This window comes from Gallus gallus, chromosome 4 (assembly GCF_016699485.2).
Source record: "Gallus gallus isolate bGalGal1 chromosome 4, bGalGal1.mat.broiler.GRCg7b, whole genome shotgun sequence".
In the NCBI taxonomy this organism is placed as follows: Eukaryota; Metazoa; Chordata; class Aves; order Galliformes; family Phasianidae; genus Gallus; species Gallus gallus.
This window is the reverse complement of record NC_052535.1, coordinates 50,083,124-50,110,174: the sequence shown is the minus strand read 5'-3', so window position 1 is coordinate 50,110,174 and position 27,051 is coordinate 50,083,124. Positions and strand designations below refer to the sequence as shown.

Genomic DNA, 27,051 nt, shown 5'->3' with positions numbered 1-27,051 from the left:
GCAGGCAGGGCGCAGCGAGCAACAGGAGGCGGCGCGGTCGCTCGCCGCCCCACCGCCGCTCGCGCCCAGCCCGCCCGGCCGCCGGCCCCGGGGCGCCGGCGCTAGCGGGGTGCTGCAGCCCGGGGACGGCCGAGGCGGGGGCTCGCAGGGAGAGAGAGCCGGAGAAGAAGGCGAACGGAGGAGGAGAGGAAGAGCGCGGCCGGGGCCGGGAGCGTGCGGTCGCGCGGGGCGGCGGTCCGCGGGCGGCCGGCTCGTGATGGTGCTCCTGCCCCTGTGGGTAGTGGCAGCCGCGCTCCTGGGGGCCCGCGCTGCAGCCGGCCGGCAGGTGAGTGAGCGAGAGAGCGAGCGACCGGCCCGGCGGCTCCGGCGCTCCCCTGCCCTCCCTCCCGCTCGCGGGGTCCCCCGGCCTCGTCCGAGAAGGCGGCGGAGCTGCGGAGTTCGCCCGCTGGGTGTAGCGCAGCCCCGGCCCCGCGCTGGTGGCTGCTGATCTCCGCCTGCCGCCCCGTCTCCGCTCCGTGGCAGAGCGGCGAAGGAGCCGTCCGCCCCGCGCTCTCCGGGGCTCAGCGCTCGGTCACTCGCACCGACCGGGGGCCTTTCATTGGGCACCGAACTCTTGCTTTCTGGGTGTCCCGATAGATAGAAGAGGTCGTTCTGAATCAGGATTCCGTAGCTCCTCTATTTATATTAAACTTATTAAGGGCTCTCTTAGTTTACTGCCAGACACGGCTGTTTGTTCAGCTGAGGGAAAATGCCAACCCTGGAAACCAAAAGCAGAGATGTAAAAAGTGGTGCGATGCGAACCGAGGGATTTTTCAGCCTTCTAGAAACAGTCGTCTGTCACACGTTGCATAGTAATTACAGCAGTTACACTTTGTGCATGTGTTTCTTTTCTCTCCTGCAGGCTGGTGAAGAACAACAGATCCAAATAGGTAAGTCTCTTTAACTGTTATTTCAGCTGTCAAAAAGTAACAACAAACTCGTTTATTTTCTGGAATAATGGTCTGTGCCCGGGCAACCGTTCCCCTCTGTTCCCCCACACTGTTACCACCCAGGAGCATTTGTGGTTTCACAGTGCTGTGGCATGACTTGGATTTGCATGGCCTCTCATTTCAAGCTCTTTCATCCCGTTAACTCTGTACGTCCCTTTTTAAAAATAAAACAGCAAAAGTTCAAAGCTGCAGCATGCTTTAACCAGCCATGTGAGTGTCATGGCAAATCTGCACTGAGTCAGATGCTTTCTGTTCATTTGTGCTTTGCTGAACCAAGGAGGAAACACACTAGTTAGCTGGCACAAGTCATGTCTTCATACCACTCTTCTTCTGTCCTGGAAGTGTTCAGCCTTTTCTTCTAGTTGGATAACTTGTCTAATGCTGAGACCTCTACCTGTTTCCTTTATGGAAAGATGTGCTTGCTGCATGTCCAGTTGGTGTCCACTGCTGCGTTATAAACTGGTAGACCCACATCAGAAAGTATAGCGCGGCGAGATCAGTGTCCATGATGAATGAGGGTGCTGAAATGAACCAGGGTACGTCATGCTGCAATCTGAGGCCTGACTTTTTCCTAAGAGGGATGGGAAGCTTCGTATAATTAGGAGCATGTGCACACAATCTAGTTGCTGTAGCTCTGCGTTGATTTAAGCTGACAGATAATTTAGTGCCACGTGGGGTGGAAGAGGTTGTGGAAAGATGCAAAAGTCAGTGTCCTCTCTCCAGAGCATCAGTGTGAGACTGCCGTCTCCCCTGCCCTGTGGTTCTGAGGGCAGCCCTGGAACCAGCTGACCACAGTCGCTGTTGAGCACAATTGCCTTTATGGTGTTCTGGAGCTTCTCATTAAGGACCGGTAGCGCCTATGCAGTTCTAGGGACCCTATGCAGTTCTGTTTCCAGTTGCCATTAGAGCTCTGATTTTGAGGTTTGGTTCAGGTTTTGACCTGCAGTTTTGTTCAGAAAATGGTTTCAGGTATTTCTTTAAATTTTGGAGCTCTTGTCTCAATTTCAGTCCTGGCACTGCATTCTTAAAGGCTTAGGTTGATTTCCACTGTCATCGGTGAATAATGGGATTTGAAACAGTTAGGTACATTTAAACCTAGCTGGTAAACAGACCTCTTTTTTCCAGTGGCATTTCAGTGCTTTATTTCTGGTTGTTTCCTTGAGAAATGGATTGTATTTCAACTTCAGAAGCCATAAGCTATACAGGAATGCGTCATTTAAATTATACAGTAAGACAGTTTCTTGAACCTGGAGGAGAAATCTTTTTCCTTTCAGTTTTTTCTTTCTTTTGTGGTCTCAGTATTGGTGCAGCCTGGGAGGGTTTGAGGCATGCGGGATCCATGGGAGAGACATGACACGCGGTAGAAGGTGAATGAAGGCCCCTAAGCAAAGCATCCCAGGACAGGGCTGCGCGGCCCATGTGGGAGGCTCTCTGCATGGCTTGTAGCCCAGCTGTTAGTGATTAAGGGAGCGAAACACTGGAATAGGTTGCCAGAGATGTGGTGGGTGCCTCATCCTTGGAGATGGATATTGGATATTCCCTTGGATGACCCTTGGATAGTCAGGGTCAGGCTAGACCAAGCTCTTGAGCAGCGTGATGTAGCTGTAGGTGTCCTTGTTCCTTGCAGGAGAGTTGGACTAGAGGACCTTTAAGGGCCCTGTCTAACTCAAATGTTCCTCTGGTCTCAGGTAGAGATGGGCAGGGTATGAGATGGTGGTTCTATCTGCTCACAGGGTCGTGTGTGCAGTGTCCCCTCATGTGGTTCAGCAGCACACAGCCCTTTGCTGTGAGACTCAGTGTTGGTTGGTGCCTGGCAAAAGCGAGCTTGTGTCTCCTTGGCACAAATGCACGGTGTCCTGGTGATATTCTGTTCAGCCCGGCAAGGCTGAGAGTTAGCTGTCTGACCAAACCAGCTTGTCTGCACTAAGCTCTGGCTTTTGAGGGATTGATAGTATTTCACTGAAGGGAAGTCCGTATTTTCAAAGGAAAAAATACCTAGTAAACACAGACTAGGTTTGTCCTTTCCATTTTTTTAACTGTTAATATTTCAAGTAATGTTTTATCCTGTAAATTCTGATTGGAAAAGCTACTGCCTACTCAGTTTAGAGGTTTAATAACTACAGTAAAACTTGCATTAGGATTGCCTCCAAATGGGCTGTCCTACTTTTAAGTCCCTATTAAGTGTCACTTTGCATTGGTGTTGTATATTTTGATTTGGCCCAGGGCTGGCTGCTGTCACCAGCTAATCTTTTTTTTTTTTTTTTTGGTAGTCTGGAAAGTCACTTAGGACAAATTAAAGCATATAGGATTTTTTTTTTAATACTAGTACAAAATGTATTATATAGATAGGAACTTATCCTATCTTAATTAACCACTTTAATGCATAATAAACTGCAAAACCTGGAAACTGCAAAGAGGAAATCTTGCTGTTGCTTGTGAAATAGTAAGCCTGAATTTACTGGCACTCAGGGTGGTGCTGCATCTTCACTTTTCGTGTCTCTCAGCGTCCACACAGCAGAACATCAGCATTTCATGCTGCTACTGGGAGAAGGCTCTGATATCTAACCCGGGAAGAGCAGCATCGGGCTGCTACAGAGCCTGGATAAAACAAACTCGCCAGTGTTATGCAAGGTGACTTTGCAGTTCAGGAGGAGCTGTGGAAATCACAAAATTTGAGTTTCTTGTGTGCCTGGAACAAATTGACAGTGAAGTAAAGGAATGAGGACACTGATGAGAGGTGTGTATATATACCTTGTGAGCCTGTATTCTTGCAGCCCTTTGCTTTTCTTCATTCAGCTTGCAGTGTCTAGCACTGAGGTATGCTGCACAGCCTCCTCCCTGCTTAGATGCAAAGTTGTGTGGAAATCCACCCTGCCATTGGGCAGGCAGCCCAATGCCTGCCCGTTTGTTTCATTGCACAGTGCCCAGCATAGCATCATCTTTGCAAAAGCGGTTGTGCTTTATGATATAATTCTGTAGGTTTACATGTGGGTATTCCTAGTTAGAATATATGCCAGCAATCTGATGAGGCAAATGGTTACTGTGAGTAGGACTTAACTCACATCTCGTTGCCACAGCGCAGAAAATGTTTGGAAAGAAATTGTGATGCCAGCACTTAATGGATGTGATTTTGCAGGTCACTGTAAAGGGTGAAGGAGCTCCTGTGATCAAAAAACCTGATTTGTTTGGTGCTAGTGGTACTCTGTCTGCAGTGCAGAAGACTGGAATGTGGGATGTCTAGTTATCAAAATTCATGTTGCTCTGAAAGTAATGCCTCTCACTTATTTTCATGGGAACTAGAACAAATGCAAAGAGCACAATTGTGTTATTTGATAGAGCAAATTGTCTGCTGCAAAACAGTATTTTTCAATGTAGTCACCACCATTAGCTCTGCATTTTTTGTAGGCAACGACTTAAGAGCCTGCATGCCACGCTCATACAAATCTGCACCAGTAGAGGTGACCCACTGTTTCACAGCTGCTGTGACAGCATCACCACTAGGAAAATGTTGCCCATTCAGTCCATCTTTCATCAGCCTGAACAGATGGAAGTCAGAAGGTGCCAAATCTGGACAATCCGGACTATACAGTGGGTGTGGTAGGACCTTCCAGCCAGGATTGTCACTGTCTCGAAGCTGGTCTGGGGCCCGGTGTTACCGTGCTGCAAGAGAAAGGTTGCCCTATTCTCTGGCCTGCCTGGAAGTTTGAGCCTTCAGCTTAGTCAGCATTGCAGTGCAGTGGTCAGAGTTGATGGTTTGTTCGGATTGCGGGGAAGCCAGAAGGATCGCCCCTTTCCTGTCCAACCAGGCAGTGCACATCACTTTACCTGCTGAGGGCTGCTGAGGGAGCTTTTTCTTCCATGGGGAATTCAAGTGTTGCCGCTCCTCGGACTGCTGTTTTGATGCCAGCTCACAGTGGTGACACAGTGTCTCATCACTGGTAATGATGTGATTGAGGGAACTGTCACCTTCAGCCCCGTGTTGGTTCAGTTGGTTGTGATATGTGTGCATACGGTGTTCTTTTTGCTCCTGTGTGAGCATTTGTGGGACCCACCTGGTGCAAACTTTGTGGTATTCCGACATTGCCACCATCATTTCCAATGCACTGAAACCAGTATTCAGTGCTGAACACAGTTCCCTGGTCATAATCCACCAGTTAGTGTGGATGAGCTGATTGAGGTTCTATTAACTTTGTGGTGTGGTAGCCGTGCATGGTTATCTGGAGCGTGGCCTGTCTTTCACAGCACTGTTGCCACTGCTGAAGCGCACCACCTGTTGTCACTCTGTGCTCACATCCACTGGTTGGTCTCCATCAACATTCAGCAAGTGTCAGTGAATGGCACTGGGCGCCACCATTCTGCCAGACTGCCCCTCTGCTGCAATCTGTCACACAGCAACAATGTAATGGAATATTGGTGGGAAGGTTCAACTTACGCTGCTGTACCTCCAACATCTGCCTCTGATGTGGGCTAATAGGATAAAATAGGAGGCATTACTCTTGGAGCAGCCGTTGTACGTGCTGTGTTAGCGAAAATCCCATCAGGGTAATGAACACTAAATGGCATTTAAATAATTCCTAAGAAAAAAGTAATGTCTTCAAACTTGTGTAGCTTAGTCTAGACGTGGAAATAATGTTTCATGTATCTTCAGCAATTCCTGCCTTTCTGCTGTTTTTGCTGATTTCAGTTTAGACTGTGCTTTTGAAATCTTGTTCTTTAAGAGGATTTGTATGATTTTCAAATGGTACTGTTGGCATTCAAATGAATGATTTTTGATCAGTGATTTTCAAATATATACATACATACACACACACACACGTGTGTGTGTATGTATATATATATATATATATATATATATATGTATATATATGTATATATATATATATATATATACACGTAAAGCTCTCCTAAATGTTGATTTTAACAAATAATAAAAAAGGTTTAGGGCTTTTGAACCTCAGTTGTCAACAGTTTCACAGCGCAGTGACAACTACTGTGAGCCAGTGGTGGTAATCCTTCAGTTTCATGCGTATCTGGGAAAAAAAATTAGAGATAAGACTTTTGCAGAGGCATTCTCTAATGAGTTATGTTTTGGCACGCAGGGAAAGAATGTGATATTATCTCACAAGTGTTTCCTTTCAACTTAAACGTTGTGCAACTGGAACAGCAGTTCAAAGCCAGATGCAAAAATGAAGAAAATTTGAGGTTAAGTGCTTTTTCTGTTTCTCTGTGTTCTTCTGTGGTCATTACTGAAAGCTCTGAATTAGCAGAAAAGAGTGACTCTGGAATTTTAGCATAGGAAAGGGAACACCTACAGCTGGCGTAGCATTTCCTAAGAGCTGCGGAAAAGGGGTAATAGAAGTCAGTGGAGGAGTTTAGATGTCCTCAGTTATGTCACATTTAATTTTAATTGCCTTTGGATAAAAGGCATTTCCTCTTCTAGCTCACTACTTAGAGACTCTGGAAAGGGCTTTTGCTGACTCAAAAATATGACAATTCTTATTTTCCATCCTTTATGCTTACCTTCTTGTGGCTAGTTGGCTATTCTTGTTCTTAACAAAAATAATTTCTCTTTTTTATTGCACTCACAAAAAGGAATTTAGGAATTCTGCTGCAAGATGTGCAAAGCAATTTCTGAATTGTGCAGCGAATGCAGAATTTGATCACTGGAACTGTGGTCTCTGGCATTGTACAGCCTGCTTTAAGAAGGGAATAAAAGAAAAGCTGTGAAGAGTCTCTGTGAGATAAAAGGAGAGTGTCAGTCTGTGAATGAATTCTCATCACTGAAGCTTAGGGAGTCGTAGAGATCATAGAATTGTTTAAATTGGAAGGAACCCTTAAAAGTCATCTGGTTCAACTCCCCTGCAAGGAACAGGGACACCTACAGCTACATCAGGTTGCTCGGAGCCCTGTCCAGCCTGACCTTGAGTGTCTCCAGGGACAGAGCATCCACCACCTCTTTGGGCAATCTATTCCAGTGCTTCACTACCTTTTTCATTATATCCAGGCTAAATCTCCCCTTTTAGTTTGAAACTATTTTCTCTTTTCCTATCACAAGTCTGTTATTTTCTTTCTTATAATCCTTCTTCAGATATTAAAGGCTGCTCTCGGGCCTTCCCAGAGCCTTCTCTTCTCCAGGCTGAGCAGCCCCAGCACTCTCAGCCTGTCCTCATACAGGGGATGTTCCATCCCTGGGCTCATTTCTGTGGCTTTCCTCTGGAGGCACTCCCAACAGGTCCACATCTCTCCTGCACTGAGGACTCCACATCTGGACACAGTTCTCCAGATGAGGTCTCATTGACACAGACTAGAGGGGCACGATCACCTTCCTTGACCTGCTGGCCACTCTTCTTTTGGTGCAGCTCAGGATATGGATGGCTTTCTGGGCTTTGAGGGGACATAAGTGGCTCATGTCCAGCCTGCCATCTACCAGTACCCCCAAGTCCTTTTTGACAGGGCTATGCCGCATTCTTACATGCCCCAGCTTGTACGGACAGCAGGGGTTTCCACAACCCAGGTGCATGATCTTTGCTTTGTTGAACCTCATCAAGTTCACCTGGGCCCACTGCTTTAGCCTGTCTAGGTCTCTCCTAATGGCATGCCATATCAACTGCACTTCACAGCTTGATGTCATCTGTAGACTTGCTGAGGGTGCACCCAATCCCACTGTTGACGTCATGTGAGAGTCAAGATTTTTGCTTTGACCCCGTTAGGATATACAACCCAAAAGCTCTGTTTCCTGCTCTTGGTGTGTATGGTGAAAAAGACAATTGAGAAGCACAGTGACTGGTAGTGGTGGGACATGGATTAAGTTTTCAGATCAATAAAAATTATAATGAACTTTTCACTTCTCTGGGATATAGTACCTATCGGTTTGTTGAGTAGATGTATGTCAGTTCATAGAATGGCTTGGATTGGAAGGGACCTCAAAGCCCATCCAGTTCCAACCCCCTGCTACATGCCTCCACCTAGGTGAGGGTGCTCAGGGCCCCATCCGACCTGGACGGCATCTGTGTGTTACATAAAGATATTTATAGTGCAAGAACTTAAATGTCATTCTGTCTTCTACTAGTGCTATGCATTATTTTTCAGTCAAACCCCACGGTAACTGGAATAAAAGCAAGCTGGAGAAAAAGCAGCTGTATGAAGCCCTGAGGAATGTTTTCCTACCAAATTTATTAGTTGAATTTGCAAGTCTTGTAAAACAAGCAGCTGCTGCTTCCAGGAAAAAGGTATTAGCTACTGAGCTTTTTATCTACGTATGAATTTTCAGTTCAAGTGCGATTCACCTTGAGAATGAGTAACATTTTTCATTTAATTATATTTATTTGAGGAATTCTCAGTGGCACTTAGTGGTACCATCTGAGCTACCCAACCCTGGAGGCCTTTAAATTGAAAGGATCAGTAATAGCACTCTAATAGTGCTTTAGCCAGTTCTCTCAGGAGAAGAACTAGGGAATAATTCTGTCCTTAATGTCTTTTTAACTGTTACGTAGGTAATAAGACTTCAGAGTTGGTGCATTTCTTAGCAGTGTTTTGGCCTGGAGTGTGACCTGGCCTGGGAATGTGTCTCCTTCTCCTTTTACAGGATGGAAATCAGACACCAAATATCCTGATTACTCCCAGGTTGCAAAGGTCTTGCAGAAAAGATGAACTTGTTTTACAGTGGTGTACAGTTACCTTAAGGCGTGCGTGTGTCATGATGAAGGGCTGAATGCGATAAGCCGTAACAGCAGAAAACCTTTCTCTGAGCAAAAGTCTTGCTGTTCTCATCAGTGTCTGAGAGCATCAGAGAGTGGAGGGGGAAAATAATTATTCTCTAGGACTAAGAATGCTATTTTCAGAGGATCCAGGTAACCGACTGCACAGAAGAATAGAAAGGGGCCTTTATTTATTTATTTCTTAGGTGTTGCGTTCACATAGGCAAATTCAGAACCTAGTGGGAATTTTACAAGCCAGCTAATGTTGCTGCTGATAATTACACGGCATCCTGATTTGCCCCATGGGAATGTCCGATTGCAACTCTATACACTCCAGTTGAAAATTCACAGGCCATTTATTTGTATCAACTGAAAACAGAATTGCAAATACACAAAAAGTGATGTTTTTTTCCAGCACTCTTGAAACCTGTTCTCAAATTCCTTTGTCAGAATGGAAAGCAACACTGCATGTTTTTTGCTGTGCACAGGACTGTGTTTAGGCCATCTCTCACAATGCATACAACTGTTTGCTGTAACTTGAGTCAGTGCTGCAGCGCGCCCCGTGCCCTGGTTTCAGTCCATATACACTTAATAGTGCACTGCTGTTTGGTTGTTGCTGAGCAATGGGTGCTCACCTGGGGCTGTGCTGGACTGCATGCGGCCTGTGGGCCGTGAGTTGAACGCACCTGCTTTGGGCAATATGATCAGTAATGGTTGTTCTGCTATTGTTATGACTTTTGTGTACTGCAGGAAGATGCAAGGTTTAGATGGAAATCTGTAGCATAGGAAAAAAGCAACTAATCTGTTAGTTTTGAGTTCCGTTATTCAAGTTCTGCAAAGAGGAAAGGCAATAGCAAGTTAATGGGTAAGAGGATTTATTAGCTTTTTCTCTCCTGTAGAGGGAAAAGCTGTTGCTTATGTCACTATCAGTGATGTGATATCCACTGGATTCTTGTCTTTTCAGTTTTTTGAGACTGCAGAAATTAGTATCTAAATTGCAGTTATTTACCAAACATAGAATCATAGAATCACCAAGGTTGGAAAAGATCCACAAGATCACCCAGTCCAACCATCCGCCCATCACCAATGGTTCTCACTAAACCATGTCCCTCAACACAACATCCAGACGTTCCTTGAACACCTGCAGGGTCGGTGACTCCACCACCTCTCTGGGCAGCCCATTCCAGTGCCTGACCACCCTTTCAGAGAAGTAGTATTTCCTAACGTCCAGCCTGAACCTTCCCTGGTGCAGTCTGAAGCCATTCCCTCTCGTCCTATCACTAGTCACACGAGAGAAGAGGCTGACACCCAGCTCACTACAACCTCCCTTCAGGTAGTTATAGAGAGCAATAACTTGTCACTTGCTTTTCAGTATCTTTATGGAGACCTTGACACAGGAGCAAACAATTCTGCTTAAGGTGCATGACAGAGTTGGCATTTCTTACAGGAGAGTTCAGAAGGGTTGCTACCTCTTCTTTGGCTGTCAAGCAAACCTAAACCCCAGGAAACTCCCCAGATAAATATAAATGAATATTTCAGGGTTTGCTCTGCAAGCTTTATGAAAATAGAGTCATGAAAGACCTGCTTCTTGAAAAATTTGGCACAAGGAGGGTATTTTGCATGCGCCTAATCTGCATCCCAGCATCTGTGGTGTGTGTTTATTTGAGGTGCATACCTGGGCACAACTTGTTGTGTTCATGCTCCCTGACATGGTCTGTGTGCTTTTCCTATAGCTGAAATGTGTTTCCCATCTCATTATCTCTGTTTTGTTATAGCTTGCGTAACATGATGATCTGTAAAGACACTTCTTCTTTCTAATGTGTCCTCTCTGTGTTGACGTGATAATAGTACAAAGCATGTTTATGAGAACAGTTGATGTGGTAAGAGGACTTAGGCCTTTCTGTAAGGTACCCAGGTGAAGATCTGTAAGTTTGAGTACAGTAAAGAGAGCTGTAATGCGTATCCTACATTTGGCCATGTCTTCTATCCAGACTAACTGCCTAGCAGGTAATTTAGTACATACTGGGGCAGTCCTTTGTCATTGTCCCTTGTCATTATAAAAACATACGCAGGTTGTTACTGTTCTTCAGCCAAACTCATCAGCGGAGTGGTTTAGAGTAACTAACAGGAATCCTAAACTGGGAGTACCAGCAGTGGAGATGAGAGGCAGAGGGGTTCAACATACATTGCGTTTGACATTAGGTCTGCAGGCGCAGTAGTTGTGTGTTGTATAGCAAATTGGCTGCAGCTGGAGCATTCTGCGCATGAATGTAGCCCATTATGGTCAGGCCAATGGCCGGCTGCATCCTCGCATCACTGTTCCTTTCAGGGACACACGCTTCTGCAGTTCTGCATCTGTTCTTCAGTCTGAAGGTTTTGTTCCATACTCTTGTTCTAATTTCAGTTTGTTTTGGGGTATTTCTCTTGGCAGAATTACCAAAAAGCAGACCAAGGCCGTATGGGTTAGTGATTCCAATTAGTACCAATGCAGACGGAAGCTATATCTCCAATGTACTCTCTGCAAGCCATCAAAGAAGATCAACGCGGGAGGTATCCCAGAGCCCCAAACAGCTGTATTTTAACGTCACCGCGTTTGGAAGGGAATTCCATCTCCGGCTGAAACCCAACACTCGTTTAGTGGCTCCTGAGGCAGTTGTGGAGTGGTACGAAGACTCTGTGGAAACTGGAAATGGAAACGATGCTGGTAACTCAAGTCAGACTAGAACTGCTACGGAGAGGTTGTGGAAAAGAGAGCCCCTGTGGACCAACTGCGCTTACGTGGGAGACATAACTGACATCCCTGGAGCTTCTGTTGCAATTAGCAATTGTGATGGTCTGGTAAGGCTTATTTAATGGCATTAATGTCTGGCATTTTATCACTTTGTTCTCAGCTTTTGTTGCTTTTCACTGTACAGTACTAATGATTTCACTTAAAAAAAAAAAAAAACTCCATTTCATAAATTCCTTAGAAAATACTTCAGTATACGTTTATGCATAGTCCTTTGACTTTATCCGGGATAATTCCTCTGAGTTTGATGAACAAAGTCCTTAATGTGGGATGGAGAGAAATCAGACCTGCTATCTGTTGGTTTTCCTTGCGACTTTCCTGAGGTGGTGTTACAAATGGGAGAATTTATAATTAAGTTACTTCAACACTTAAATGAGTGAGTGTAGAATTTGGCATGGAAATTGTCACTCTTTACTTCCTGGGCATCAGATTTGCAGGGTGCCCTGTAGTCCAAAAATAGCGAAAGATTTAAAATCTAAAGGATGTATTTAGAAAGTAGGCTTTTTCTTTTTTTAATGTGTAGTTCTATTTTATCTGAAGCTCTCATGTGAGAGTTGACTGATTCACATCTATAAATGATTTGTTGTCCAAACCACGCCAGCCCGGTTGCTATGTTAGTTAAAAACGCGTGATATTTCATTGTGGCTTCAAGAGTTGCAATGACTGGCTTGGTACACAAATCCCATATTGAAAGACTGGAATATATTGAGTACACATACCATTCGTTAATTCAATCATGCGGTAAAGAAAGCTAACAATACTTACCTTGTGCTCTTTAAGTAGCAGGAGCAGTGGTGGAACATGGCTGCAACATCCAGGAAGATTAATGTAGTGGTTACCCTACTGCTATTCAGGGGAGGAATCATATGAACAAGTTTGCAACAAGAATCCCTTCTTGGAAATAGGTTTCCCTCTTCCTGTCACATACCAGAGATGTTAATGATTAGATTCCATTTTGTGATAAGTGCTGGCTAGCAAACCTCCCAGCTCCTGCAGCACGTAATTTATTTCAGGTAAAGCAGTCGCTGTGTGACTATCTGCACAAATGTCTGAAACTCCTCATTCAGCGTGTAGGGCTGTGCACAACCCTAACTCCCTGGCTGTCCTTACTAAAAGAAGGAAAACACTGGTGATGTTTACATATTAGGTTATCTACTTCTGTCAGTTTTTCTTCTTTTTTCCTTCTGTTTTTTTTTTTTAGTGGAATCTGTTGACAGTGGGCTGCGTTTACAGAGATCGTGCAGACATCTGCCTGGATAGCCAGAGCCTTGGATGTTACTTTGACAGTGAATGAGACCATTGGGCTGAGAGCTGTGTTTTTTCAGTAATCCTGAATGAAGTTCTTGCGTTAAGTGCCAGAGCACTTTAAGACAGTAAATTGGATTAAATGGAATTAGATTAAGGGGTACAGCAATATCAGCAGGGATCGCCATGTGGCTGACAAGCTGCTTGTGTTGTGTTTTTGGTTACTGAAATGAAGTAGGTTCTGTGTTCACAAATCTCTGCATATGTGAGAAGAAGCCAACAGGTGCCAGCAAGATCCTAAAGGAGGATCCTAAAGGAGGTTTCTGAGTTGTGCGTCATATTGCCGCTGTTTTCTCACAGCACCCAGGAGAAGCCCCTTCAGTGCTTTCCATGGTTTTAGGGGCTGAACTAGAGGAAAACGTGCTTCTGTTTAGGGAGAAGAGTGGGTAAATGCTCCCTGGTCACTGTTGTCTCTGTTCATCTCAACACAAGCTGTCCTGTGCAGTCTTTGAGGGGCTTCTTTAAGCCCCTGAGCCACCTACCACGTGGCAGGATTGGAAGGCACCATCAGAGCACGTGTGTGGTGTGAAGGGGTGAGCTGTCTGACCCTCCTGCCAGCAGCAGGCAGCAGGCCTTTGCAGGCACTCTGGCCCCTGTGCTACATTTTACACTGCTGCTGGGGGACTGACAGGCTGGCAAAGAGTAAAAGCTTTACTGCTTTTACTCAGCTTTACTACTCAGCAGCTTTACTGCTCCCTGCTTTGGGCAGCTGTAATGGCAACAGCTTGTGCTGAAAAGCAGCTTTTTGGAGCACTTCAGCTTGCTTACTTCACCTCGCTGTTGTAGTAGTCTTTAGGAGCTGTAAACAAATGAGTGTGAAATAAATAATCCTGAAGATTGATGATGACATTAAGTTGTTCTTTTCTCCCAGCAGCTCTTGGATTGGCAGGAGTAGCTCTAAGTTAGAATTTCTGACTTCGCTGCTGCTGTACGGTGCTTCTCACAACCAAGCTAGAATAGTTGATCCTCACTGTATTCTAAATATGTGAAGAGTGAGATGATATGGCTTAACAGAAACTGGAACAACAGTGAGAAATTCTAGGGCCACGTGTCCATTCAGAAGGTTTATTTTTGACTTGTAAGAAATGTATGTGTTTACCAGGGTAGCCCCCCCCACGTTCTTACCTTCTGGGAAAAAGAAAAAGGAATCACTATGGTTACAGTTCACTCACTGCGTAGCTTATAAAGCAAGCTTAATATCATCAATAACAGAAGCAAACAAACAAACAAACAACCACTTGGCTTCCACTGGTTGGCAAAAGGCCTCACAAATTTTAGTTTGTGTGTGAGGAGATTTTAATTATGACTCTTAAGTCACCCGCTGATAGGTGGGCCAAATGATGTATTGCATTAACCTTTACTTCATAAAGACTGCTGTATTTCATATTGTTCAGTGTTTGCTTTCAGTGCTTGGATGTATGAGGTTATGAGGAACACGGTGGTGCTGAATTTTGATTACTTCATTGTAAGTACACAGAATTATTGACATTTACACAAGTAGAGCAGGATTTTGTTCGTGGTCTCTTCCTGAATCTGAACTTAGGTTTTAAAAAACAAAATACTTAAACATTTTTTGTTCTGAAACAGTTTACATATCTACTTTTGCTGTAATAGTCATCTGCGTGCCATAAGTTTTGCAAATTCCTATCTTCCCATCTGTTTAATATCCCTTGAAAATAACTCTTTGCTACAAAGATCCCATGCATGTGCATACACTTGTCATAGCAAAAGGACACTTAATTCGTCATGTAGAAGCTGCCTGGTATTTTCATTACTGTGTTTAAAAAAAATGTAACTTTAGTGAGTAACTGACAAGTGCTAAGGAATGTGTCAGCTTATGATAATAATAAAATAAACCCTGGTTCATATTTTCTCTATGTAAAACTCAGGATGAGTAGATGTGTAAAGTTAATTCTAACTTGGGCATTGTAAGGCAGTGCTGCGTTTCAGGAAGCTGCTGTTTCCTTGGGCTCCTGTGCTATCTCTCTCCTGTTACTTTCATCCCAATGGCAGTATTTATTGTTAAAATAATTATGGAGTTTGTTAAATACTTGACAGCATTGCAGTCAGCATGCAAAATCATTGTTTGAGTCTAAATAGCACACGGGGAAGTCCTCGCTTGTCTCTCATTTCAGGAGGTGTGGCTTGTCGCTCACTGCTGAATTTGGCCCTCTGGTAATTATGGCTTATATTTACTGTAATTAATACTGGCTTTATCTCTTCTGTACGTTCATATTAGTATGGCTTGCTGTGCCATGGCAGCTGTGTGGAGTTAAGTTGGTGCTGGTGCAGTGCGATGTTGTTGATCCAGCACTGGGAAGGGAAGGGATGAGTGCTGATGAAAGGAAAGCCTGGTGCTTTTCCTAGAAGGTTATCATTGTGTCATTCTCTCATTCATGAGCTGAAAATAGCAGCATCCTTTGGCTCTGTGGGCTTGGGAAACTGAAGCCTGTGATCTCTTATCAGAGAAGGGTAGAAGGAGAAAAGCTCTCAGTGACTTTCATCTGCAGATGATGAAATCAGTTTATAGATAGCCTAGATTTCAGTCCACTTTGCCTTTTCTTTATTTGGTTTTGGTTTAGTAAATGTTCAGAAGTAGAATATGTTGCAGCGTTGGAGGAACGTATCACTGTATGAGCTTGACAAGATCGGGAAGACGGCTCAGTTTAACCAGACAGTGCTTGCAGGGTGTGCGATCGTCCCTCACACACTCACAGATCTCCAGTTCTTGCATTCCCAATTCTTGTTCCGCTTTTCCTTCTTGCTGGTGCCCGTACAGCAGTGCTTCACCTCAGTGCTCTTCAGCTGTCTCGTTAGGCACAGACTGACCAAAGGGAGTCAGTGTTACAAAGGGTTAGGGCAAGCGTTCCTACCTGAGTCGCACCTACCCCTTCCCTATGTACACCTGAGTAGCACTTTCCCTTCTGTTCTCCTTACAAAGATTATGCAAACAAACAGTAATGAAAGGCCTTATGTTATAGAATCAGAATATTCCAAGTTGGAGGGGACCCGTAAAGATCATCAAGTTTAGCTTGTCAGATGGTGTTACTGGTGCCTTCTCTTTTGGATAACTATGGGAACAATTTTTGTGCCTTAGTGTATTACATGAAATGTTTTGTGTAATTCATATGCCTAACCAAGACAGCTGAAGTTGTTCTGCTTGCAGGTGCGTGTACAATGGGCAGTATGCTACTTCCTCACTTCTGTGGTTTTCTGTTCCAAGACACCAAGATGCTACTGTAGGTTTAATGGTTTTGAGGAGTTTACTGTTCAGAAGTTACTGAAGCCTATCTGGCTTTGTAATTTTGTTACTGAGAGAGTAGATGTATGTTTCTAGAGCAGCATATGGTTATAGAAAATTGGGAAAACAGTTGCATGTTAAAGGAGGAGGAAGTCAGTCAATTCAAAGCAGAGCTCATAGGAGGCATTTTTCACAGATTGCTTGTGCCATGTGCAGTGCTGTTCCTGCTGTGAAGACACAGAAAATGACTCACTTCAAACAAACATTGCAGGTGTTTCACACCGTAAACAAAGGGAGCACAGCAAACTTTACATTGGGAAATAACAAGGTAGAAGCTTTTGACCGAATCTCTGCTTTTGTTGTAAATAATTCCCCATTTTTTTTCTCAAATTTTCCTCAGTGTTGTTAAAAAAAAAAAAAAATAGTTTCTCATTTAGCTTTCTTCCTTTTGCAACAAAACCCAAACAGATGTTGGTATGTGATGCATTAGACTGTACTTACTATGGAGTCTGTCTCTGTAGACATATGTCTCCTTGTTTGAATTGTGATCTGTTTTATATTCACATTTATGGAATGCAAGAATGTGTGGATGTTGCCTTGTGTTTCTAATCAGAGCATTAGGTGCTCTAACTTTAAATGCAAGGGCCAGCCCCAGCGTGTTAGGTTTTCCATCTTTGACTTTAGCTGCCAAGAAAAATGTGACTTACTTTACCCAGCAGCCACGATCTTCAAGTCCAGGGCTGCATACGCTTATCTGGAAGAAAAACTGTTTGCAAATGAGAGCCCTTCAGGAGGCTGCTTGCCTTTTCACATGCAGCTGTTGAACCAGGAGAATCCTTAAAGACAGGAAAGCTGTGAAGAATCTGTCATTATTTGTGTCAGATGATTCCTCATTTGTTTGTTTTTATTTCCTTTTTCTAAGGATATCAAGACATGAAGAAACTTGTGTATGTCTTTGAAGCCATTACAGTCAGTACTTTCATGCACATTTATGTTCAGCTGGGGCGGGAGGGGAGGGTGCTTGGCATATCCTGAGAGGTTTTTTTTTGTGATTATCTGACATTACAGTCCCTTAGTACAGATCTCTTAATAGCAAGGACTTCTCAAATGTTTGTCTGACTCTGTGTCTTAACTTCTTGAAAGAAAGCTAATGAGAGTTGCCTACCCTCAGTGGTTTTGGCATTCTTTTCATTACTGGCTGCAGTGCCTTTGAAGTGTTGAAATGGAAGGATGTGCAGAGATGTGCACAATTACTTTCCCTTGTGCAAATACGTTTGAGAAAGTCAGACTAGAGAGACTTGCATGAAGATTTAAGCCCTGATTCAGAAAGACCCTTAAAAATATGCTTAAGTTAATGACATGCCTTAACTTAAGTGCATACCTGGATCTAAACAGTTTTGAGGTGTTTTGATTAGTTTCAAATGCTTCTTATTACCCATTGTTCCACCAGGTCTTGAGTAAAGGCAGGTTTCGTGTTCACATACTGGCACTAATGCGTTGTTTCAGCATGATTTCACCCATGCTGGGGAGGTTACATTACTAAATGGTGAAATAGCTTTCTAGGAGCTGGTGATCCTTTGCTCTCAGTTTTTAGAAAAGCGTTTTGGAGGCAAACAGCTGAATTTCTGCTGAGCATCTAGCATATGGGAATCTCTTCTAAAGAAGAATATCACCAGGGATCCGCCGTCAAGCAGGGCTATGTGTGCTGGGTGTGGGACTGCAGGAAGGGGATGGAAGCATTGTGGTGTGTGAGCAGCTGCAGTGAATGTAGTGGGAGCCAGCTGTGATGGGCAGAGGTGTGGGTGCTCTTGGGGAGTATGATATATGTCCTGAGGCTGGAAATGGGTCTGTGGCCCCATGAGCTCTCCCCCAGGCTGAGAATGGCGTGGGAAGCAGTGCACTTCCGCAGGCCGGGCTGTGGCTGAGCAGACAGACATCTGTAACCTGGCACATTCTGGGAGCACAGAGCAGGCAGCTGGGGAGATAGATGGGTGTACTGACCATGTGCTGCTCTGTGCAGATGGTAGCGGTATCTCAGACTGATTTAACATTTTTATATTTGTGCTACCTCCCGTGTTGCACACTTCCCACAGTAATTATATCCTTGCAGTGAACTCCCTTGGCCTGCCATGCCTGTTCTTACCACTTGCATTTCACTGTTCTTGGCAGCCCTGCAGACTTATTAACTGGGCTTGATATGTTGCAGCTGCCTCTCTGAACTGACGGGCCTGGCCTGGGAACCTCGGTCAGTCTCCCTGGCTCGACAGAGCATGCCGCTGGGTCAGTCGCCTTTGGTTGCTATTAGCCTGGACTTGGAGTTCATCCCTGTCACCGCTCTGGTACGTAGCACTTCCCAGAGGCTGATAGAGACTTCTCAGGCATGGTAATCCACAGAAAAGGGGATTTCTCAACACTCAGAAGCTTGGAAAAATGCAGTGTCATCATGTGAGTTATTCAAGATTTCAGGCTCCTTACATAAGACGCTAAGAGTTAGGAGTATTGAGAAGGGAGGTGGTGGTGATGGAAGCAAAATGTCTATACAGTGTAAAATTATATGATGTGGAAGATCCTTTTATGTTTCTAGTTTGGTTCTTTGTGAGGTTGTCACTCAAGGGAAGCTAGTGCTTCATTCTCAGAATGTGTAATGTAGTCAGTTTATGCCAATGTTTGCTCAAGCTCCATTTATTTCTTGCTTGATTTTATAAGTTATTACAGTGGGGCCAGATTTGGGCTAACGGTGGATTTGCCTCTGCTTCATAAGAGACCTGACTCTCCGCCGTTACATGTCATTCTCTCCTCCTCTGTTACATGTCCCATTCTTGCTTGAACAAACTCCCCTTGCCCATGCAAGAACTTCCTTTCTTTTTATTTTCTTCCAAAGCTCACACCAAAACTCATTTTTTGTGAAGCTTCCTCTGTTGTAGTAAAGCACCAAAGAATTTGTGCCCGTATTGTCCTGAGAAGACAGATAACCTTAGGTAGGTGGATGAGCTACTTGGAGACCTTTGCAAAAAATGACGTGATCAGCTGAGGAGAAGGGAGCAGATGTGAGGTTTTCCAAGTCCCAGCTCTGTTCTTAACCCTCTCTGCCTCCCCTCCCTGTTCCTCAGGACTGTTACCTCAGCCCATTACCAAAGTAAAATGAAACCCAAGTGAAATGAAAGCTCTTTTTCAGAAACGTGGGGCGAATCTCTTTGCTTCAGCAAGTAGTTTTGGAAACTGCTATTGTTCATCCTGACTTTGTGCCTACCCGTTTGAGGATGATGAACTGGGGAAACCTTCATGCTCTGTGCTTACTGTATGTAGTAAAAAGAACTGTGCTCAGAGTTTCCACTTAGTTATATGGTTCATGTTTTCAAGGCTGATTCACCCTTAAATCCTCTTCTGAAATGATAATTTTCCTATGGGTTGCAGTTCTGTCTCCCTGCTGTTCCAAGGATTGTGTGGTCATAGGAAAAAGTGAATAGACATGCAGTAGTATTGCTATGGACTTAATGTAGATCAAGTTAGGCCAGGATATAAGGAGCCGCACAAATATCTTTCATAGCACGAAATGTACAATCAGTTTGGATAATAGGTTTTCCAAATGGAAAAAGGTGTCGTGTATTTTAAAATGGAGTACAGCAGTGAAAGGCCTGACGGTCTCACTGATGTGAAGAAAACTCTCTAGCAAGAACTGTTTTCCTCCTCAGTGGAGAGATGCAGAGGCAACCCTGTTTCCTCTTCCCTCTTCAAAAGGTGCTGAGAAGAATCCTCAGTGAGGAAATAGGAAAAACTGGGACTGTGGGCTAATTAGGATGAAACAGACAGAAACCAAACAAACAACTGGAATGAAATACATCAAATATCCCTACACCATGGTGCCTGTCTGCCCAACTGAGTATGAAGAGAACAGCTCCTACCACAACAAAGAGCGAAGGGACTTGGGAGGGGTCACAAACCTCTTGAGTTTGGAATGTGAACAGAGAGCTAAAAACATATTTCTTGTGAGAAAAGGGATCATAAATAAGTTTGAGATTATTTTGCTTCCCTCTCCTGTAGCCTTCACCAAGTGTAATTTCTCAGGAGAAGGAAAGAGCAAAGAACTAGGACCATAAGCAGATTTGAGGGAAGTGTTTGGAGCCTACCTTTCAAGTAACTCCCTACCTTTCAGGTAACTCAGTGTTCTCCCTCATTGCTTTGACTGCAGTAAGTCACTGCTCCAAAGTGGGACAAGCACTGGGATGCTGGTTCCTCTAGAACCCGAGGCAGGGCCTGTGTGCATTGCTGCTCTTGTATGGGCACTGGAATTAGTCTGGGCACCTGTACTTGATGCTGCAAATTTTTTCTTGGTGTTTTTTTCAAGAGTCTTGACAGGCTCCTGTATAAACTGTCCAAAGATTAAATGCTTGAAGTTCCTTCTTCAAGCCATGGTGTGAGTGATGCTTGATCAGGAAACGGGGAAAAAACTTCTAAGCTCGCTTAAGAACAGCCAACTTTAAAAAGATGTCTGTTTTAACAGTGTTGAAGATTATTTTCAATTGAGAAAAGAGCGTTTTTGTACTTAAGAGCACGTCCATTTGAAAAGGAATGCGTTCATGAAATTTTCCACGTTATTAGCCAGGTAACATATGTATGGACGCATCACTGAACGCTGCGTGTATTTGGCTTTGGTGTAGTCCATTTAGCCGCTCAATCTGTTTCACGATAACGCTACTCAGTAATATTTGTGTATGCGTCTGCCTTAACTCTGGTGGATTGTCCCAACTTCTCATGGGTTCATTAAAATTACTTTCTGTGTTGCAAGAATTCTGGGCTTTGTTACGTCTTTTTAACTCTTCAATGAAAGCGTTGCATTGCCACCAGCGTATTTCAGAGACCTCTGTTGTAGGAGACAACTTCACATCCATTGCTTTATTGGAAAAGATCCTATTTGAAGTACAAATGTGTTGTGCAATTTCCTTTCCCATAGTTTGGTGCTTTAACTGTCATTTAATTCCCTTCCCACTCAATTCTTTAGCTTATTCCAGTAAGGCTGTGGTGTCTGCTTTGTGCCCTGTGCTTTCTTTCTGGTTCCGTGCATGGATGTTGGAGGGTGAATGTGTGGGCTCATGCTTGCATACATGCACTTAGGAATACCTTACATAGAGAAAAAGCTTGTGTTTCGCAAGGGATGTAGCAGTTAAACTTGAAAATCATCTTCATTAGCTCTTAGTTTATTTTTGAATATTTTGGTGTGGCATATTTTAAGGAAAGGAAGTCTGTCTAAAATGTATTTTAATTCCATCTCTACCCATCTGAAGGTGCTCTGTGTGTGTGTGTTATAAAGCAGAATGGCTGTGTTCTTATCTCTTGGCTTACTCTTCATTTCCCTGATAGAGTGCCATGCAGAGACGAGAAAGCGGTTGAGGTATGAAAGGGATGCTTGTTTATGACTATGAATATGTGAAAATAAACATCTCCCATGCATAATTTGGACAGTTTTGCATTTATATTCCAAGAGTGTCCCTACAGAACAGTTATGGTTTTACAGCCCTTCTTGAGCTAAACGTTATGGAAAATAAATTTTGCTAAACTGCTCCTTTGCTAAACTAATCCTTACATTTAGGGTATGCATACTGTAGCGTTTTTGAGGTATGAGGGCTATGCAGAGGGAAAAGAGAAAGTTACCCCTGTTTTTGCATAATTAAACAAAAATTTTTCTCCCTTCATTTCACCCTCAGAACGCTACTGAATCTGCTATGGAGTCCGTATTTTCCCAGGTTGTGCAGAGCTCAGGAGGAGCAGGTGTAGGTGCTGAGCACTTCCCATCAGAAGCAGCATTAGGTGGGATGGAGGTGGCATTATCAGCACTGGCTTTTACATCAGCATCTGGGCCAGAACTCTCCTGTCTTGGCAGGCCTGACACTTGCTTCACTTAACCCATTTCATGTGCAGCGATAAAGTGAGATTCAGTGCTTGTTTCACCAGTTTTTGTTTCATGACTATTGCTCTGTAGTAAATAAACTTCTGCTGTCATTTGTGATTAGCTAGCATGTGGTTGGTCAGAGGCTTGAGCTGCCTCCAGTTATTGGAGGAGGTTCCCTTCAGCTGTCAGGGTTTAGCACACGCTTGCTGTAGAGAGGTTTTCAACCTCAGTACCAGTTTGCAGTCACTCTGAAAAAAAGGAGTGATGCAGTGTATTGTAGGATGCATCCTTGAATAGATAGTTATGCCTTTCTTATACCATGCTACCTTCTGCTTTCTGTGAAAGGGAGTAGGGCCACAGGGCCACACCCCCTGCTGCAGGGAGACTATAGGCAAATGACCTATGTGCGGTGAGAAGCTTTGAGAGCAGGAGTGTGCTGCTGTCATCTGAGGCGCTGCCATTAGGAACTGTCACTACTTTGCTTGTATAAGCAAGGTACCTGGCAAACTAAGGGTGTCTGTTCCTTCATGGTTTATGTGCAATTCAAGGTATAAGCGAGGAGTATAAGAGGCAAGGATACTACCTGTGCACGTTCACAGATGCTGTTGCGTGCGCATAATGTAGTACCTTCCTGGAAATAGTCCTGCCTTATGAGTACCTTTCAACCCCCCCATACTTACAGGTCGGGTCGTCCTGATGATGGCCTTCTAGAGGTTCTGGGTTTTGGGATCTGCTTGGTCACCTGTGATACTTTCATCCTGTGGGACTTAAATAATCACTTGGTGCAACAGGCTAGTTCTGGACCAATTGTCCTCAAATAACAGAAATGACTGACAAGGCACTTTTGGAACAGAATTGGTAGTAAAGTCTAACAAATATCTAAAATAGGTCAAAACAATAATTTTGTCTTTAGGTTTGCCTTAGGGCAGAAATGGTCTGATGGCTTCTATATTATTTTCCCTGACCTAGAGTTTGATACAGAGACCTGAGGACCAGGATGGTCTGAGGTTTGTCCTATTCTTCTGAGGGCATTGGACTGAAGAAATGAACTCAGAAGTAAATTAGCCTTGGGAATATCTTGACATACTTACTGCCTCCAAACTTGTGGTTTTTGTTCCTTCCCTGGAATTTGTTTCTTCAGTCCCAGGCAAAACTCAGAGCATTAGCAGGGATGGAAACTGCAGATTTCTTACAGGATGTGTATAGAGATGGCATATGTCATCAGCCCATTCCTACCCTTCATTTCCAGCTCCCTCAGAAAGATCAGCAGGGGAAGTGGAGCTCAGGATTGAGAGCATTTAGGGCACAGTGGTGTACAAGGTGCTGGCATTCATGTGCTTTTTCCTTGGCAGGCTGAACGGGTATTTTCCTCTTGGGAGTTCCTTCTACAGATGGATCCTTGCAGAATGAAATTAGATTGGACTGAAAAGGGAATAGTTTCCAGCAGTCTACTCTTCAAGCTACCAACGTTTTGAGGTGCTGTTTGCCCAACCCAGCTCTCTGTCTTTATCTTTTGCAAGAATATGTTGTTCTATCCATAAGCAACTGTATCAAATACAACTTCATCTAGAGAAAGAGCTTTTCATTAGAATACTTTCCCAAAGCATTACCAAAGGATTCTGTTTGAATAAGACTATTTCCATCCTTGTATTGTGCAAGGAGTTAGGTGCACCAGCAGTGCTGTAGATGGAGAGTGGCAGTAAGAAAGTATGAAATCAGAGACTAAGACAGCATGTGAAACAGGTGTTGAGGGTCTTGGAAAAAAATAAAGGGAAATGGACAGAAAAAACCTATGTATTGTGAATACATAGGGCTATCTTTGTCACCCTGCATCAGTCCCTTTCATTTATATTCAAAACTGCTATTGCTACTTTTCCCTTTTCTTTTCAAAGCCTTCAACAAATCCACATAAATTGTAATAAATATCTGTTAAAAAGCTTTGACTGAATTGCTGAGCTCTTGCTCTGCTGTGGCTGACCTTAAAAAGAATTGCAAGCCCTCACCATCTGTTGGCACCTCAAAGGGGGACAACCCTATTTCCTGAAGCATGACTCCACAACCCTATTTCCTGAAGCATGACTCCATTTAGCAAATGCTTAGAAGCTTAGCAGAGCAAATGTCTTTTTCACATGGTGAAGGATCACCCAATTGCGACTGCTATTGGTACCAGCAATTCCATAATAGCTGAGACAGAAACGAGATTTTCTTGGTTGTTAGCAGAGAGAGCCCTTCTTGTAGGCAAAACCTCTTCCAAATTTCACAAGATCGGTTTTGTTTTTATTTTCCTCACCTGACCGATAGGCTGCAATAGCAACTGGCAGGGGCAGTAAGCCTTTTTTCTACCTGAATGGAGAATTTTTATGGATGAGTACTTCATGCTGAAAACTAACCTCCTGGCCTGTGTGGGATCTGTGGTCCTGGCTGCACTCAGAGAAACCAGAGGGTAAACGTTTCTTCCCTGGTGCCACTGGGATGGGATGGTTTTCCCCGTTGCTGCATCCACAGGGAAGGCTTTCTTTCATTATCTTGTTATTGCCATATCAGGTACTTGGGTAGGTTTTGGAGGAAATCAATTTCCAGAGATCTTTTGCAGTTTTCTCCCTTGAACTCTGACCATTCAAGAAAGGTGAAGGTGGTTTAGTTTTTTGGTTTTTTTCAGAGTGGGCTTGCAGGAAACATCTGTATGACACTTTTTGGAGACTGAAAAAAAAGTTCTGATATTTTTCTTCAAACAGGGTCTCTATGCTGCTTTCAAGAGAGAGTGGCAGCAGGATTTTAAATCATTGAAAGCAAGGATGAAAGTAGAATCACTCTGTTCTGTTTGACTGTCCTGCATAATTCCTCATCCTTCAATTAAGGAGTGATGACTGCCACCCACACTGCTACTGCCGTCTCTTTTAGGCAATACTTCTACTACTCATTTTTTCGTAAGCTTTCTGTATGTCTTTTGCTAGAGCAGCAGCAATGAACATGATGTCCTGCCTGAAAGTGTGTTTGAAGAAAGTGAAAATAACACCGTTTTATGATACAAAAAAAAAAAAAGAAAAAGAAAAAGAAAAAAGAAAGCAGGTTGGAAACTAGAAAAACAGCCTTGACTGGAATTCACAGACAGGCATAATTGTTTAGCTGACTTTCTACGATCAGATGAATATTCTTTCAGGTTGAAATTCCAGAAGGCCTGTGTGTAATGGACTGGCAGACCTCTTTGCCTGAACGAAGAGTTCATCAGAAGCAAATGGTTGCATGATCTGTTACTGTACCAATTGATGCAGCTCTTATCAAGGCCATGGGAGGTGCAGGAGGACCACAAGGAACTTGTCTGCTGAGATGCAAGGAGGAAGGGAGCTGCTGGCCTTCCTTTGAAATGATTCTAAATGACAGGTAGTATATGGTTGCCCAGAGAAGGTGTGGATGCCCCATCCCACCTCTGGAGGTGCCCAAGGCCAGGTTCAATGTGGCCCTGGGGCCCCCTGATCCAGTGGGTGGCAACCAACCCATGGCAGGATATTGGAACTGGGGGGGCTTTTAAGGTCAAGCCATTCTATGGTTCTTTTGTGTGGAACTGCTGTGTTTGAGTGCAATCAATGCTCCTTACTTTGTCCTGTCTCATAAGACTCAGAGCAGAAACTATAACTGGTTGAGCAGACAGAAGTCTGCTTTGAAGCAGAAAAATGGGAATTTACATATTACCCGTATTTGCATCTTCTCTGCTGATTTTTAGTAGTAACTTCTATTTAAAAGTATGCAGACCTACTCAAAAGTCAACAAGGAGGAATAGCCAGTACTATTGCATTTGGCAATACATGCATCCTCTATGCACATTTGGCATGTAGAAGAGAAGCCCACGCTTGGGGAGGTGGAGACACATCAGAGAGTGACTCTGAGCGCAGTTAAATGATAGTGTTCTTAGTGAAGGTGGTTAAAAAGTGGCCTGAAACGAATCTCTGGTGACTGGGAGCTGCTCTGGATATCTATTTTGTAGCTGTTACTGAATCACACCCTTCGGTCTTGGATATGTGTTTTTACAAACCAGTGTTTTTAGGGCAGTTTGACAAATAATTTCCTTTCTGGATTTTTGCTTTTTGTTACCAAAGTAACATATGCTCCTTAAACTTTTTTATTCCTGGAGACTCGCAACTAACAGTTTATAAAATAGCCCAAGCTTATTAAAATTAGAAAGAACAACCCTTTTTTATAGTTTCAGTAATAAAAAACAGATTGTGTAACTTCTGTGGATGCTTGATAACATATATAGTGCACACGAATTGGGCGCTCATACACGTTCTGCTTTCACATATCACATGTGGTAAAGTATGTGTCTCAGTAAAAGAAAGTAAATAGATACTGAAATAGTCAATGTTCTCAAAACTTAATCCTTGTAACCTCTCTCAAAGCTCTTACTGACTGTAGTGTTTGTACTGAATTTGAGACTGCATTTTGTAGAGTAGAGATACAGAAGCCATATTCAGTAATGCCTTTTTTCATGTTCCTTGTTTATTCAGCACCATACTTATTTGTATCTGGAATTTGACCTCAGAGCCACATGGTCTGAGGTTTGCAAAGGAGCAAGAAACAAGACAGGATAGAAAGTATCATGCAGCATTGCTGAAATAAAAGGAAAAAGCAGTAAGCAGGCAAGTTGGGTTTGTCTGCTGTAGGAACTGACCATCTGCGTGCGAGTTCTTACCTTATTCTGAGGGTCCCATGGAAATTCTAATCATTGCTCTCTGATCCAGGCCCTGAAAGAATTATGGAAATAAGTTAGTCACTTTGACCTCCTGACCTTATATTTCATCATGAGTTTCTTGAAATGATGGATAAAGCTAGGGCACTGTTGTTCTTATGAATGGACTAAATTATTTACTTCACTTAGATTTATGACTCATACTTAGCTCATTCTTAGTTTTCATAGGCTGCTTTTGCAACCTGGTTGATAAATAAACTTGACTATTTTTTTTTCTAAGCAGTAGCAGTGAAGCAATAAATTAACTTCCTAGACACATGCAAATCACATTGTCATTTGCTTTTCTTGTTTTATACTCGAGTAAATTGCTGATGTTTAAAACTGCATTTCCTTTGAGGGATTTTACCGTGGTTTTACAAAAAGGTGTAGAGCCAGTTGAAAAGAATGAGTCCGTTGTAAA

At 43.5% G+C, this 27,051-nt stretch overlaps 1 protein-coding gene across 3 annotated transcripts in view; it reads left to right on the top strand.

The window, feature by feature from the left end:
• The window catches only part of ADAMTS3 (ADAM metallopeptidase with thrombospondin type 1 motif 3), a 132,065-nt gene continuing 105,014 nt past the window's right edge, over positions 1-27,051 (top strand). For all 3 annotated transcript variants that reach the window (XM_015276403.4, XM_040699743.2, XM_040699744.2), the window contains exons 1-3: positions 1-325; positions 902-929; positions 11,118-11,524. In XM_015276403.4, the coding sequence (XP_015131889.1) occupies positions 257-325; positions 902-929; positions 11,118-11,524 (504 nt within the window). In that variant the 5' untranslated portion in view covers positions 1-256. The remainder of the gene's footprint in view (positions 326-901; positions 930-11,117; positions 11,525-27,051) is intronic.